This window comes from Sceloporus occidentalis, unplaced genomic scaffold (genome assembly GCF_023333645.1).
Source record: "Sceloporus occidentalis isolate IW3139 unplaced genomic scaffold, rSceOcc1.0.p SCAF_3, whole genome shotgun sequence".
NCBI classification, from domain to species: Eukaryota; Metazoa; Chordata; class Lepidosauria; order Squamata; family Phrynosomatidae; genus Sceloporus; species Sceloporus occidentalis.
In genome coordinates, this window is record NW_028316983.1 from 52,274,274 (window position 1) to 52,290,085 (window position 15,812).

Consider the following 15,812-nt stretch of genomic DNA (forward strand, 5'->3'; position numbering starts at 1 on the left):
TGTCATGTAAATGGAGTGCCAGAGGAGCACCATGACACTGCATGCCATGTCGAGCAATGCATGGTGTTACACCATCATGGGGGCGGAGTTGGGGCATGCATCGTATGGATGCCATGCCCTGACTCCGCCCCCAGGCCGGCCTTATTGGCCAGTCTGCACAGCCCCCAAGTCACACTAGATAGTACTGAAGACCTCTGCTTCAACAATTTAGTTTAAGTAGAATGGACACCTACTTGGGCTTGGCACCTTTTTTGAGGAGTACTGACTCTGAACAAAAGGCAGTCTTCACTTTCTCATGTGTTCCACATGCGGTACTGCAGCCAAATGAAGATCTGTTGGGAGGATTCTGGATGGCTTCCATATCTGTGCTGGCAGTGATGGGGAGGGACTTAATAACCAGGTGATCTGAACACTTGCTGTCTGCCATCTTGCTCTGTTGTACAGAAGGAGCTGAAGCATTTTGATATGGTAACTTGGGGATTGGTATCTTGTTATCTTCATTTTGGTCTTCATGGCTGGCAATGGATGGAGTATTGGGCCTTGAGGCATTTTGTATGAATGGGAGACTGTCTTTTTTACTAGCGTCAGAGTGGTGGCAATTCATATGAAGTTTTCTCATGTGGTGGACAACAGCTGCAGCATTGAAGGCTTGCTAATAAAGGAGAAGACAGCATGTATTATGAGAGTGTCCAAACAGACCAATGAACTGTATGTTTGTTAAAAAATAATACTGCTTTCCTCAGAAAATTCTGCCTGAGGACACAATGGAAGCAGACCTCAGGTTCATATGACCCACAGAAGTGTGTTGTTACAGGGAAATCTTAAACATATCTACCTGGAAGTAAAGCAAACTGTTTCCAATGGGACCTGTTTTCTAGTAAATGTGTTTAGGAGTGTGACCTCAAAAGTCTAAATAAATTATACACAAAAATGATCATACAAGCCCTCAAACGTCCCTCCCCCCATATACTATATTGCAGAGCCTGGAAAAATTAGTTTTTCAGCCATACTGGCTGAGAGATCCTAGAGCTATAGTCTCCCTCCCAAGTAAACTTTTCAAGCTCTGCTAAATTGGTATAGCAATTTTTCCCATTCTTGAAGTACTTGATCTCGTACTTTGATATGTGTTTTTTCATAATATGTCAGACTCAAATCCATTTTAAACTTAATGGTATGTAAACATTATAAATTTTAAGAGGTCTCTTCACTGAGTGGTTCGGATTTTACACTAGTGTTCTTTGGAGTGGCTGTTCATTGCTAGACATGTGCAAACAAGTAGAATATCCTTAGGTATCAGCATCAGTAAACATACCTTCCACTTGCTTTTTGCAAAATTTTTCTGGATCTGTGCACTGACAGATGGATATATGTCATGGTGGAGGGCTGTGTTTCCATCAATCCTGCAGATGGAGTGAGAGGAAAAACAGGCACGTAGGCAGATGGTGCTTGAGAGGCATTTTGTATTCTCACAACAGTTAGCTAATGTCTTTGTATATTCAATCAGTAGTAATTAAATCCAAAAGGGAATAGGCAACAAATCACAATATAAACAAATTCATCAGTATTTGGCCTGGTCAGAGGTAAGGATGCTTCCTTCCTTGGCTATCCTAATGCCGTACCAAAGATGGCTCTAACAAATTTCTGCTTCCCAAAGCATTAGTCAACAGTCAACAATGACAAGTTCAGATTGCTGAGAAAACCTCTGCAGTTTCCATCTGTCATGTATTCTGAGGCTTAGACTTCACTAAGGTGATACATGTGTTTAGACAAGTGGCAATACAAGGTTGGCTGAATCACAAGGATCAACCACATCCTATACAGCCACTGCCATCTTCACCTTCCTCAATCACCAGCTGATCCCACTCTTCTTGGAATATCCCTCTGAACAAGATAGAGTATGGGCAGAATCTTCAGGGTCTGAAGTGCTCCTTCCTCAAGATTGGGCACTATGGGAGAGGTATCCTGGGAGACCTGCTTTCTGGTAAACTTTCTGGCTTTCTGGAATGCCACCAAGGAGGTACTCCTCTGGAAGAAAGTGCAAACACAATTTACCTCTTGCTCCTGCTTCAGGGATTTCGTACAGAGGTTTCATGCAGGGATTTCAAGTTGTCCCTCAGGCACTTTTGTGTTACTTGTCCTCAGTGTGAGAGTAATCACAGGTGTTTTTTGAAACTTCGCTAGCCATTTACAGACTGCAGACTCTCTTTTCTTCCTTGACTACATTTGGGGGAACTTCAGAATACAGTGTGCCCTTGCTTTACATGGGGATCCGTTTCGGACCCCCCCCCCCCCCACATAAAGCAAACAACACATATGCTCAAGCCCCATTGACAATAATGGGGCTTGCGCATGTGACGCAGTGCGGAGCACGTGTCATGGGTGCACACACTATTTTGTTCCCATCGCACCGCTTTCAGTGTAAGCTGAAAGCTGCATAAAAGGTGCTTGCGTATGACGCCGGCACACAGTATGTTCAGAACAAACCTGCTTGTTACCTACTTATTAATCTTTGTTTTGTCTTGGCTTCATTTTGTGAGGCTCAGATGAAATAACTGACAAAGCCCAGGAGGACAACTAGAAATTGTGCCTACACTCAACACTTAAACCAGATTTATAATGGTTTCACCAAATGAATTTTGGGAATTATAGTGTAATGAGATGCTAAGAATTCTGTCTTGTGCTCAGTTTATGGTGCTGCATTTTCAACCATTTTGGACACACCTTTAATCTCAGCACATTTAATCTTTTTTTTCCTTTATTGACTCCCTCACGTGACTCATGCAAACAAATATCTCAGAGAATATATTTGATCTTCTCTGAATGTGATGCATGCTACAATTTCTCACTATATCAAAAAGTTGCATGGTTTCATTGTAGTAGTAATGCTCATCTCACCATGGATGCCTGAGGGCTTTTTCACATGTAAACCTCTCATTTGGATCCTTCTCCAATAAGTGACAAATGAAATCCTTGGCTATTTGGAAGAATGAGAAAAGAGAAAATTAAACACAAAGGTCAGGGAGCAGAAACCATTATCTGACAAGTACTTTATTGTTCAAAGCAGTTTTTTAAAAACAACAACAATAAGATAAGACACTTGAGTGTTCTTAGAATCACCAACCTTAGTATGAGTTTTCAAAGAGAATAGGTGTACTAGTTTGTTTCAGCATTTAAAAAAGAAATAAAACAAAGGTAGTGGTATGCAGGGGAAGAATCTAGCACTAACTGATTGATTGATTTTAGTATGATTACCTCCCCCCCCCCCCAAATGCACTGATAGAATGATAGTAAAGCTAGAGGTGTTTAAGCACAGTTGACACAACTATAGGAGTGGTACTAAATGTAATGGAATACTGAAAGATGACAGTTTTATCCTGGCCATATCCAAAGAAGATGGAAACAGGTCTTTCAAGTAGCTGGTCTGTTAGTAACAAAGTGTAAAAACAGTAACTCTGCTTACCAGAAATCAGTTTGCTTGCAATCAAAACCTTTGTCATTACTTTAATAAAAATCTCTAATGCATGTTATGCAGATGAACCAAAATAAATTTAGGTTACACGTTAGAAGCCAGTAAAAAATAAGGTGTGCCTTGAAATCAGGGTAAAGGATACTGAAAGAGGAAACTTGACAAATTTCAATGAGGTGATGGTCCAGAGAGGTATCACCATAGGAAAGACCTTGTGTTTCACAGCTCAGTTGGTTCATTCTGTAGATATGAAACACACATTGGATGGGATGATTCTTTGATAATCAAATGCTTTGGGTGTGTATAAATGATCTTTGTGCCTCTGAAACTCTCTTATACTGATCATAGTACAGTACTTGCTATTTTGCTTTGTAAGACCTTTCCAGGACTTGTTTCAACTCTGCTACTCAAGGGCCTTTGAATTACAGATGGCAAAGTATTGAATTTATGACATTCTGAATACAAAATGTACTCAAACAGTTAATTTCAGCTCCTCCTAATTAAAACTAAACCAAAGTTCTAGAATCCATAGTTCATATATTATTCAAGATCTGTTTGACTCGGCCTGGCATCCTTCCAAATTGGCTAAAATGAGTATCCAGATTATTGGGGCAATTACCTTACACATTGTAAACTGCTTAAGGAGATCTTAAGTGGACAGATAAATGGTATAAAAATGTACTTGCTATTCCAGGTAACCCTGCAATTGCTGAAATTGTGGCCACTCTTATTTTAGGGAACACTTTGAAAATCTTCTTGACCACGGCTTGGATAAAGCACCCTTTGGACTGCAACTGCCAGAATTATCCAGCCACCATACATAGTCAGTGCACATGTGAGCTGAGGGATCCTGGGATCTGTTATTTCAAAAAGTAGTTTTTTTATACACTCTGAGCCTGACTTAATGTTTTGAATTGGATTAGCATAGGAAAAGGTATTAAATATCATCTAGAATTTCATAGGCTAAATTCTGTCTTGGTCCACTTGAAATCAGTGAGATTTTGAGAAGGTTTGAAACAGTTTTGCTTTTGATCTTAAGTATGCCTCTCATCTAAGAACTAATTTTACAGGGATGGGGGTCATAATACTGCTGTCTTTCCTCTTTCCTCTTTTCTTCTCACCTAAAAAATCTCTGTTAATTAAATAAAAATGGAACAACCGCAATAATGTTTGATCGTTACTGCCAGGGTCTTCTGTCTGGAAGTACTCTAGAATGTCATTTTCAAGATGCTCTGCCCCTTCCCCTGGCTTTCCTTAAAGTCCTTCTAGGTGTGCTGGTTATTCCATAAAATTCGTTAACATTTAAGAAGAAGGATTACTGCAAGTTTCCTGGCTACAGCAACATTGGGCCCAAACAGACAGACCAAAATAAAGCTGCTTCGGGTCACTTTGGAGGTATGCTGTTTAAATGTTGCATGTGTCCTAAGAGTCCGGAAGCCATGATCCAGTCCTAAGGATTGGAGCACAGCTTTGGCACAACTTCTGGACTCTTAGGATGCATGCATCATTTAAACAGCATATCTCCAAAGTGACTCGAAGCAGCTTTATTTTGGCCTGCCTGTATGGGGCCATTAATAAGTTGCTGACAATGAAGAGACAAATGAAAAAAGGAGTGAAAGCTGATTATCTCATTTACCAATTAATGTTTCAAATAGTCAAGATATTAGGTATGTCCATTTTATTGAATAAATGTACCACAACATTAAAAGCAATTGATGCATTCCAATTTGTGCTTCATTTTTCTAATGGAGGTTAAATCGGAAGGCTATAGTTTTTGCCCATAACCCAACAGGTAAATTCCACCTATGGAGCGTATTCATTGTTGACTTACACCTCACCAAGCAGCAAGCACTCCAAGGTCAGGGAAAGTGGACTCAGAAGCTCCTTTGGATAAAAGATTTACTGTAGCCTCATTTGCCTCTTTACACAGGACATATAATCAACACACAAAGACAGGCACACAACTAGTAAGAAAAACTATTAAGGGAATACAAATACAATAAATATAAGAGATATAGGTTGGAACAACTTTCACTGTGTCTGCAATGCTAGAAACTTGGGGGCTAAGTAAAAAATTCATTGCCAGGGCAGAATACTTATTTGGGTCAATGTCCTAATTTTGTCTCCTCTCATAGCTATATGCCTGGGCAATTTTTGTGTGTGTGCTCTGCATGCCCTTAAAATCTGGTCTGATCCCCCAGAACTTAGGGGGATCTACTGCAGCAGATCAGGTGGCAGCTGGGTCTGCAATGAAAAGAGATGAAAAAAGTTGCACTGCACAAGTAGATGTCTGCTACCATTCAACCCTCTGTTTATTATGGAATATGTAAAAACTTCATATTGTAAGCAAGTGGAATTCTAGCAACAGGTGTGTTGTTGTTGTTAGTTGCCTTTGAGTCAACCTCAACTCATAGTGACCCTGTTAATGAGATATCTCCAGCCCCCCTATCCTCAACTGCTCTACTCAAGTCCTGTAGGCTCAGGCCCGTGGTCTCCCTGACTGAAAAGTTTATGGCATGCATTTTTCAGTCCGATCTGGACACCGGATGGGATCGGGCTGGAACAGGAGAAAACAGGTTTTATCACATACGAAATTGCTGCTATGCTGCCACCCGACCATTATCCATCCCCCACCTGCGCATCTCACGGCGATTTTGCTACCATGGCTTTCCGTACCACCAAAATCAGCTGGCAGAGCACGGCTAAGGGATGGGTGATGATCGGGGGGAAGTGCAGCAGCAATTTTATGTGTGATAAAATCTGTTTCCCCCCATTCCAGCCCAATCCCGTCCCATGCCCAGATTGGGCTGAAAAGTGCATGCTGAGTCTATCCATTTCACATGCAGTCTTCTCCTCTTTTTACTGCTATCCACCTTCCCCTAGGCAGCAGATGTCTAATCATGATAAAACTTTACTGAAAAACTCACAAACTTGCAGTGGTACCCCCAACTCTGTCACTACAGCAGCTGGAAGTTGTTACCTTAAAAAATGTAGGTCAGAAAGATTAACAACAGTCAGCCAACACAAATGAAATGGCCTAATCTCCAGTTTCTACCCATTTTTAGGATGCCTGGTGGTTGCACAATTACAGTAATCCAGAAGTAACTTCTTAGCACTAGCAGAGATTCTGCCAGATTAGAAAAGTACCTGATTCAGAGATGTCATCCCAAAATGGGGACTCAAATTCATAGTAGCCTTCCTTGATCTTCTCAAACAATTTGGACTCTGTCTCTTCATAAAAAGGTGGGTATCCACACAGACTGAGGTGAATTGAGGAGAGAAAAAAAGGGAGAAAAGTCAATTAGATGAGCAGTTGCTGAGAGAGCTTACCTCTTCTCTGGAAATTCAAAAAAAGTGTATTGAGGATTACATGAAGAAAAAAGGCCCATGCAGAGAACAAACAGTAGGAAGCTCATTCTGAAGGTGGTTCTACGAAAGAGTTTATGGATGAGTAACATTTTTCTAGGCCTTGTCAGCTGTCCCTTTATGGTGGGTGCCAGCTGGTTACTTGGAAACAGAGAGAAGTTTTTTCTTCTGCAGTGTAGCAAGTATACTCTGGAGAATTATATTTTAGAGGCAGCAGTTAGGCGTACAGAGATAAATAAATGGTATAAATATAGAAAATATTAAGTAGGATGATATTTTATTCTTTTACAGGCATGTGAACCATGTGACCTTCTGTTTTCCAGGTGACTGCAGATCTCAGAATCCCTCATAATTGGCTATTCTGGGAGATGGAGTCCAGCAGCATCCAAAGGGTTGTATGACACCCATTCTGTTATTAAATATGTCATATCTAGTGCTAATCACAAATCAGACTAAATTGCTAAACCATGAGCAGAGCTGTCCAACCAGTGGAGGTGGCAAGATCTTCAGGTGGAAGAGCCACTTCATACAAATCTTTCCTCACTGGGAAGAAGAGTTTATACTGTACTTTTTCTTCCCCACCTTCTCTGATAATTTATTTCCCATTAGAGATCCTCTTGTTGATCTAAAGTCTCCCCCAGTTCCACCATGACATGTTACTTGATCCCTTGTCTTTTTGATTTGGAGAGTTGATAGTCTCAGAACTGGGAGGGAACATCCAAGGGTGGACCTTTGTCTCTCTTCCCTCAATGAGGAAGACTATGGATTGACAAAGGCACTGTAGCTGAAATAATATAATGGCGCCTTCCTCTGCTCTACATGGTAGTGTCCTTCAAATGCATTTCCTCTCAGAAACTGCCTTGTAATATTTGCTCCCTCCTTTGGGAAGATGCTCACGCTTCAGATCCTAGTGTTTTTTCCTTTGTTGCGTTTCTAGGATGCCAATTACCTAAATGGCGCATCAGTACAGAGATAAATCAAATGTAGATACTAGGGGCCAAATGCATGTGACTTTATTGAGGTAGTGTATCTTCAACTGCAATGTTTTTTCTTTCACAGACAGACAGTGTATGGTGGAACAAACTCCTCTCTCTCTCTCTCTCTCTCTCTCTGTATATGGACCGTATTGCATGCAAAAATAAAATGACTTATCCATGCCAGGATACAGTCACTCACAGAAAGCAATCGGGAATTATCACATGAAAAACGCTGCTGATGCCACCAGGTGACTGCATCCCAGCTGCATCCAGGCTCCCAGCCGCACTCAGTCAGCTGATTTGCAAACAGGGAAGCTCCCATTTTTGAAAAGCAGCTGGCTGAGCACAGCTGGGAGCCTTTATGCAGCCAGGAGGCAGTCACCCAGCAGCATTGGTGGCATTTTTGATGTGATAATTCCCAATTGCATTCTGTAAGTGACTCTATCCCTGCAGGGGTAAGTTGCTTTATTTTTGCATGTGATAAGGTCCTATGTCTGTGTGATGTAGTTGGGGGAGAGTTAACCCTTTGGTCCCTATTATAATCCTAATGTGGAACAGGCTGCTCTCACCCCAGCATCATAGAAGGATTTCTCCTTCTATAAAGGGGAGGCATGGAAGGACCTAATCCATATTCACACTGCAGAGGAAAACAAAAGGTAAAAGCCCTTTCCTTCCATCCAGTTCTCCCTCCCCAGTTGAAGGACAAACCATGTGAATAGCACATGTGTGGTTCATTTCTAACTTCTTCTATGTGGAGTTCTGAAACATTTTTATTTCTACAGTCTCCAACACACTATTGGCACTAAGCAGATATTTAACTGAAGTAAAAGTACAAAGAGATTGCTAAGGAAGAAAAATGTCATTTTAACTGACCATAGAAAATAAAACGAAGTATTTATCAATAGTAACGATGGACAGTACGCTGTCTAGATTCTGGGGGGGGGGGGGGGGAGAACGACTGAGACTAATGGATCTTTCTTGAACCATGGTTTTTCTTCTTTGCATCTAGCATCAAGGCATATTGCCTCATCTAGTAAACAGAGCACATGCAGATGCCAGTCTGTTAGTCTGATGCATTGCTTGTTTACAATGTGCTAGCCTGCATGCTTCTCAGCCAAGGTCATTTGGAGAGAAAGCTTTCTCACAAAACCACAGTGTGGATCAAAGCAAAAAGAATGCAGGTGAAGAGAAACTCAGGGCAAGGAGCCCTGTCTGTCTCTTTCTGATGACATCATCAGCTTGCCATTTTATTCAGTATCTTAAATTGAATGCCTTGGCAGACAGTCAATATATCAAGGGATGAAGGAAAAAGGAATAAACAGAGACTACAATGAGGACAGAAAAACTAGAATGGAAAAACTGTAGTGTATAGTGTAATATAATATAGAACAGGCAGGCCACTTCACAAGTGGACAAATTTTGCCCTCCACCAGGGGTTCGACATAACTGCATTACTTTAAAAAAAATGTGGAGCTTTCATATATTTTTTTCAGAGCCAGAAGCAGAGTTGGAAAAAAATATTTTAGAATGCTGGAAAATGGTGGAAAAGCATGTTCCTGGAGTATTAAAGTATCCTGGTGAGAAGAAGTTTGGACTGATGAGGATACTTGAGGTTGGTAACTTACTCTGTACATAATTCACATATATTTTTGCATTTTATGTACTGTAAATAACACCGTTGTACAGAAAATGCTGTTTTCTGTGAAAAAAGGTGAACCTTGTACAGAGCAATTCCCAAACTGTGAACAGTCTTTGAAAACTGTGCAGTCTTGAAAGACTTATTTGCAGCAAGAAGAAAATTGTTAAAATTACTCTTTCCTTGTTTCAAGAATGAATTTAGCAAATGATTATATCCAGAGGAAAATACCCCAAAGACTCTTCCACACTAAACAAATGCACTTTGCTTTGTTCTAATGGAAAGTCACTGCTGCTGAAGCAGCAAACCACTGTGAAAAAAGTGGGTGTTGGTGGAGGCTCTGGATAAATCTGTGAGGGGCTGTAAAATGACCTTGCAGAAGATCTGGTCCATCTGGACCATACTTTGCCCATGCCTGGAACAGTACATTGGATATAGGCTGCAATCCTGTATGACTTAACATAGCCCACATGAGAATCTATGCTGAGCTGAGCAGTACACCACCTCTGAAATACTGAACAGTCTCTGAGGCCCCCTCTCATGATCCTGTGTTTTATGGGATATGGGAAGGATCGCAAATGTGTCCGTCTACATCCCCGTAGCCAGATGCAAAATGATTACAGTAACAGAGGATCCTAGCACCGATGTTATCATTTTGCATTTGCTACAGAGAAATGCTTTTCCAACGCTTCCTGCTCCCCACGAAACAGAAAAGGGCCATAAAGAGGATATCAGAAGCTGTTCATTAAATTGGGGAGTGGGGCATTGGATGCTGCAGAGGAAGGAAGCAAATACCAAGCCCCACTGCACTCAAAGAAGGACATAAACACACCTGGGAAACTTAAGCATATGTATGTCACAAACAGGACACCAGCCAGTATCTTCTAAAGCTTGTTTACCAAATATTTTTTAAAAGTTTCTAAAAGCTTATTCAGCCAAAGAAGCAACCAGGAAGGCATAGTTTAAAAAAAGAAATAGAAGAGAATTAATCCTGCTTTTGCATTTACTCTGTCAGTTGGCTACAAGCGAATAATACTTATTCTTACTCTTCTTTGCTTTTTACTGAATTTAGCATGCAATCTAATAAATATTTTTGCAGGCAAAAAGCTTATGTGGAAATTTACATGCTAGATGTAGCATGACACTCACAGGATGTAGGTAATGACTCCTATGGACCAGCAATCCACAGCTTTGCTATATGGCTTCTGTTCTAATACTTCTGGAGCTGTGAGCAATAAAAATCAAATCCAGTTAGCAATAATAAAAAATGATTTTAAATTTTTGGGGATGGGGGTAACCTGCCTGAAATTACCAAAATGCTGGGCAGAAAGGAAAGATCTCATGTTGATCTCAGTTGATGAAGGGATTGATGAACATTTTGTTTGATTCATTTTTTGATGACAATTTTTCCAAATTTGCAAACATCTTCATAAACAGTTTAAGATTAGAACAAATTGACAGTTAAGCAATTCAACAGTGGAAGAAACCAAGACTGACAGATATGGTCATCCAGACACAGGGTCTTCAAATGTTGACAGTGGCGCAGTACACATGGCACTAAAGCACCATGCTGGCACCGTACTATGGTTAAGGAACCACGCAGCAACTGCACAGTCCCTAATAATAATAATAATAATAATAATAATAATAATAAAATGTATTTATGTTTCCCCACCTCTCCCGGTGGATCGAAGCGGGGTTACAGACTAACCCTAGTATGGTGCGGCGTCATAACAACAGCACCAATGGCACACTTGTTACACTGCCCTGTGGCTTTAAAAGAACCCGCTTTTTGCAGGTTCTTTTTCCTCTGCAGGGAAGCTGCGCAGTTTGGCGGCTGCGGCTTCCCTGCGGAGGAAAAAACGCTGCTGCCGCTCCAGACATGCAGGAAGGTATGTACCAGGCCAATGATTGTCTTGGGTTCCATCATGTTTGTGGTGTTCAGCCTAGGTTTCTGCCTTCTTCCACCTTTTTTTTGTCAGGAATCGTCTAATGACAGGGAGATAACAACATAGCTCTCTCCATACTGAGAATAATGTTGAATTTGATCAGAAGTGATTATTGTGAATTATGTTCAGTTCATGTTTGATAAGAACGTAACCAATACTGACACATTTTTTCATAAGGTAAATGGAGAAAAAAACATAATTCAAACTCCACAAAGGAGTGATACCTTTATTGGTCAGCCAAAATACACAGAAGACATAATGCAAGCTTTTCAATCTCTACTGGTTTCTTCATCTGGTGAAAGATGTTTTAAAAGCATACCAGAGTGAGAAAGGTGACAGTGTTGGAATCAGAAGCCTACATTTTGTATAGATGTAGTCTCTGCTGTAATTCTGTTGGAGGGATCTCAATGTAGGTAGATGCTATACCTTCTTTTGGTCATGTGGTGACTTAGGGCCAAAATAGACAGCTGTAAAGGGGTGGCTCTATGCCACTCCTTTGAATGCCAGATCGGGGCTGTGGCAACCACACTCTGCAGCCCCAATCCAGCAAAATGCCGCTCCTTTTCATGCTGGAAAAAGGGTGCCCTTTTTACCAACACTTTGGCTCTTCGCTGCTCTTGCAGCAGTAGTGTGTAATTGCTGTGCCATAGGAGCATTCCCACACTGCCTGCCATCTGGGCAGGCAGGCAGCATGATGCCAGTTTGGGGGCAGAGTCGGGGTGGGTGGTGGGTGGTTGCCACACTCCCACACCACCTTGAACCCAGCTCTTTATGCAAGTCTGTTCAGCCCCTTAGACAAAGGACAGTAAAATTTAAACTCCATTGCAGCAGTAAAGTAACCCCCTTGGGATCCAGGGTATTTGTGTGTCTTGTGAATCCAGAGGCCTCTTGACTTTCTCAAGAAGTCTCTGTACTGTTACATCTAGGGAAAAAAATTATGTGATGTATAGGTAAAACTAAGTCAATTAGAGTAAAAAAAGTTTTTACCTGTGTAGTTAAGTCCCAGTTTTTGAAACATCTTTCATCTGATGAAGAAACCACTAGAGCTTGAAAAGCTTGCATTATATATTTTCAGCTGACCAATAAAGACATCACTCCATTGTGGATTTTGTATTTTGTTTTATTTTGCTGTATGGCCTGCATGACTACCTCTGAATATGTTCACTGGAGAAAAGAGATTTTGAAACATTCAATGTAAAATAAAGAAAACCTGGGGATTTATCCAATCCTAGTTGATGGCCCAAATGGTTGTATTGGAAAAGGCCAAGAATGGAGATGTATTGAATCTGCACTACAGCATGAAAAGGTGTAGAATATAAGACAACCCTGAGTCCCTTCAAATTATAACTGCCAAATCATTCGGAAAAAGAGTTTGGTAATTTATATCTTTATCAATTATGTCTTTATAAACAATTCTATGCATATTTACAGCAAATCAGTGTTCTATAGGAATTGGTATGGAACAATAATCCTATTCAGACATCATTGAAGCATGCTGAGTGAGTGGGAATCAGATTATTTAACTCTACACTCTGTTGATTCAGTCTGCAAGATTCCTGATATGTACAACTATATGCAAGGAAGACTTATTAACAACCTTTTTCATTGTTTAGATTATGGTGGAGATAGCCACTTGGAGATAGCCATTTTCATGTATAGTTCTATCTATATGCAGCTGTATGGTAAATTATACATGAAGCCAAAGTTATATTATTGCATATCCCCAAATCATCACCACCATAATCATCATCGTCACAATACCCATCATCCAATCAATGTAAACCCTCTTTCTTTGCTTACCAACATATCCTGGAGTTCCACATGCTGTAGACATGATGCCATTCTGCTCCATTTTAGACAAGCCAAAGTCTGTGATCATAATCTTGGAATCCTCTTCTGGAGTTAGGTAGAGGAGATTTTCAGGCTATGCAGAATAAGCAGAAAATTAAAGAAATTGTTATCTCAGTGCTACCAGTGCCACTGCTTTGCAAGAAACCTAGGAAGACCTAGGATGTAGCTTTCACTTGCTGTGCAAGAGACAGATCTGAAGTTTCAGGAATGGTAGCATAACAAATGGTTATCTGGGAAATAGGTCTTATCCATTCCATTTGCACATGCATATCTCTGTCTACACTTTGTTAGGATATGAACAGTTATTATCTGAAAGTGGCAGATGCTTGTAAGACTTTGAGTGCATGGATAAAAATAAATTACACACAACATCATGGCATAGTGACCAAGATAATTCAGTGACCAAGACTTTCAAAGGAGCATACCTTCAGATCTCGATGGACTATCCCATTCTCATGAAGGTAATGCACAGCTCTCAGGACCTGCTGAATTACAATACTTGCATCTTTTTCAGTGTAAACACCACGTTCTAAGATACGGTCAAATAATTCCCCTCCAGACACTCTGTGAATGAAGATAATTAGGAGGATCACAAAGCTGCCTTGATTTAACTGCTTGAAAATTCAATTTGATTACATGTTTCAGTAGAGAGAATTGCCTTGTCTAAGTTTTCTATTTTCCATCTTCCACGCTAATTTCTATGCACAGTGCCACACTGAATAGCTTGCTAGATATATTTACTGCTAATGCTGGAGATTCTTGCAACTCATAATTACTTCATCTGTTATCTGGAAGCAATTATGGACATGGGCTATAATTGCAGAGGTAGGAAATACAGCTATGGCACTTTAGATTCTCAGAGTTTCAAAAATATCTTCATAAAGTTTCAGGTACAAGATAATAATGCCAGTTGCTCTCACACAACCACAATGGAAATTAGCACATTAATTCTAATCCTGTGTTTTACTATTAGATAATATGAAAAATATCTTGTGAGAGTAGAAATTCTGCTTTGATTGTGTGTGATGAATGAACTGATAAAGACAAAAGGAATCAGTAACAACACAGAGTAAAAAAAAACCCTATACCAAACCTTAATGTGACTTAGACCACTCCAAAGAACCAGGACTGAGATTTCTTGATGATTCTGCTATATTATCTCCAAATAACCAGGACTGAGATTTCCTGATGGTTTACAGCTTTGTATACACAAGTGTTTCTAACCTTTGATGCTTCAATATGATTTACTAGCAGTAAAGTGGTATGAAATATTTTCATTAGGCGAATTAACTTTTTATCCAGTATTAAATCTGAAACCTGTTTTATAGCTGACACAGTAACCTATTTTTCTTGAGAATAGCCTTCTTAATCCTTTAGAATGATAAGCATCACATCCTTAATCCTTTAGGGTCAAAGAAGATGAGACGCTGAACCCATATTTTGAGAGACAGAGTGCTCCCTCAAGTGGTGAAGGCTGTCTGATCATATTATTTTGTTATTTTGCTGTACACTCCACATACACACACAACATTGGTTAGAAAAAAGAAAACTCTCTCTGCCTGTTAGGCTATTTTGCCTCATCAAAAAATGGGCAGTAAAGAGTGGGGGAAGGTGGGGAATGAAGATGTATGAAATACAGACCTATAAGCTATTACCTCTGGTCTGAAACAATTATTTTTCCTGGCAGATATCAGCATAAAACTTTATTCATAAAATCACAGACTCATAAAACTGGAATGCACTGCAAGGACTATCTGGTTGAACCTCCTGTCATGCAGGACAACATACCTGATATATCAACAGTTACATTTTCTCATGTTGAGGCATAACTGTAGTACCTTCAGCTTCACTTACTTGGTCTCTAAATAGTTTATCAGTTCCAATTCAAGTTGCAAAATATCTGATTCAATACAAGTAACTGGGCATCCTGTTTTACTAAATAAGTCAATGGTTACAGAGAGTGAGTCTGCAGGTACAGGCAGTGAAAGGGAAATTAACATGGCTTTACATGGGTTAACCTGGCAATATATTTTTGTATTGTCTTAGTCTTTCTTTAGAAGAAGAAAGTGGCATTTTAAAGATTACAAGGTATATTTCATTCACCAGAAGGCCAAGGGACAGGGGAATGGATTATGAAGAAAGGATTAAGGAAAGGTTGTATACCATAAAGGAGGCTGTACATGGCCAACTGAGACCAAGGGTATAATCAAAACTTCTAATTTGTAAGCCTGATGGAATTTTCTCAGCACATGCACTTTGCAATGGTGACTAGACAACACTGACAAACTACCAAAATGTATGAATTTGTGGCTCAGAGCTCCCATTTTGTTCAGATTCTGGTCTGCTAGGGTGGGAAAGAGAAATGCCTTTTTCCTCTAAATAAATTTAGATCCTTGATTCAGCATGCTTGGTCTTCTAATTTCTTCTAGATTAATGAGGGAAGAAAACTTTCTTTCCTTCCTAACTTACTCACTCTGTCCTGATTTGGCAGCTACAATCTTAATTAATCCTTTGTCATCCCACTTTTTCAGCTGCTTTTAGTGTTTCCGGTTTCTCTCTCCGTGCCC

The 15,812-nt window shown here is 40.1% G+C and overlaps 1 protein-coding gene across 4 annotated transcripts in view; it reads right to left on the reverse strand.

Annotated features, from left to right (window-relative positions):
• The window catches only part of CAMK1G (calcium/calmodulin dependent protein kinase IG), a 100,001-nt gene that overhangs the window by 4,662 nt on the left and 79,527 nt on the right, over nt 1–15,812 (reverse strand). For all 4 annotated transcript variants that reach the window (XM_089514427.1, XM_089514428.1, XM_089514431.1 and 1 more), the window contains 7 exons: nt 13,671–13,809; nt 13,195–13,318; nt 10,595–10,670; nt 6,614–6,726; nt 2,896–2,974; nt 1,313–1,400; nt 234–652 (listed from right to left, as the gene is read on the reverse strand). In XM_089514427.1, coding sequence (XP_089370553.1) covers nt 234–652; nt 1,313–1,400; nt 2,896–2,974; nt 6,614–6,726; nt 10,595–10,670; nt 13,195–13,318; nt 13,671–13,809 — 1,038 coding nt within the window. The remainder of the gene's footprint in view (nt 1–233; nt 653–1,312; nt 1,401–2,895; nt 2,975–6,613; nt 6,727–10,594; nt 10,671–13,194; nt 13,319–13,670; nt 13,810–15,812) is intronic.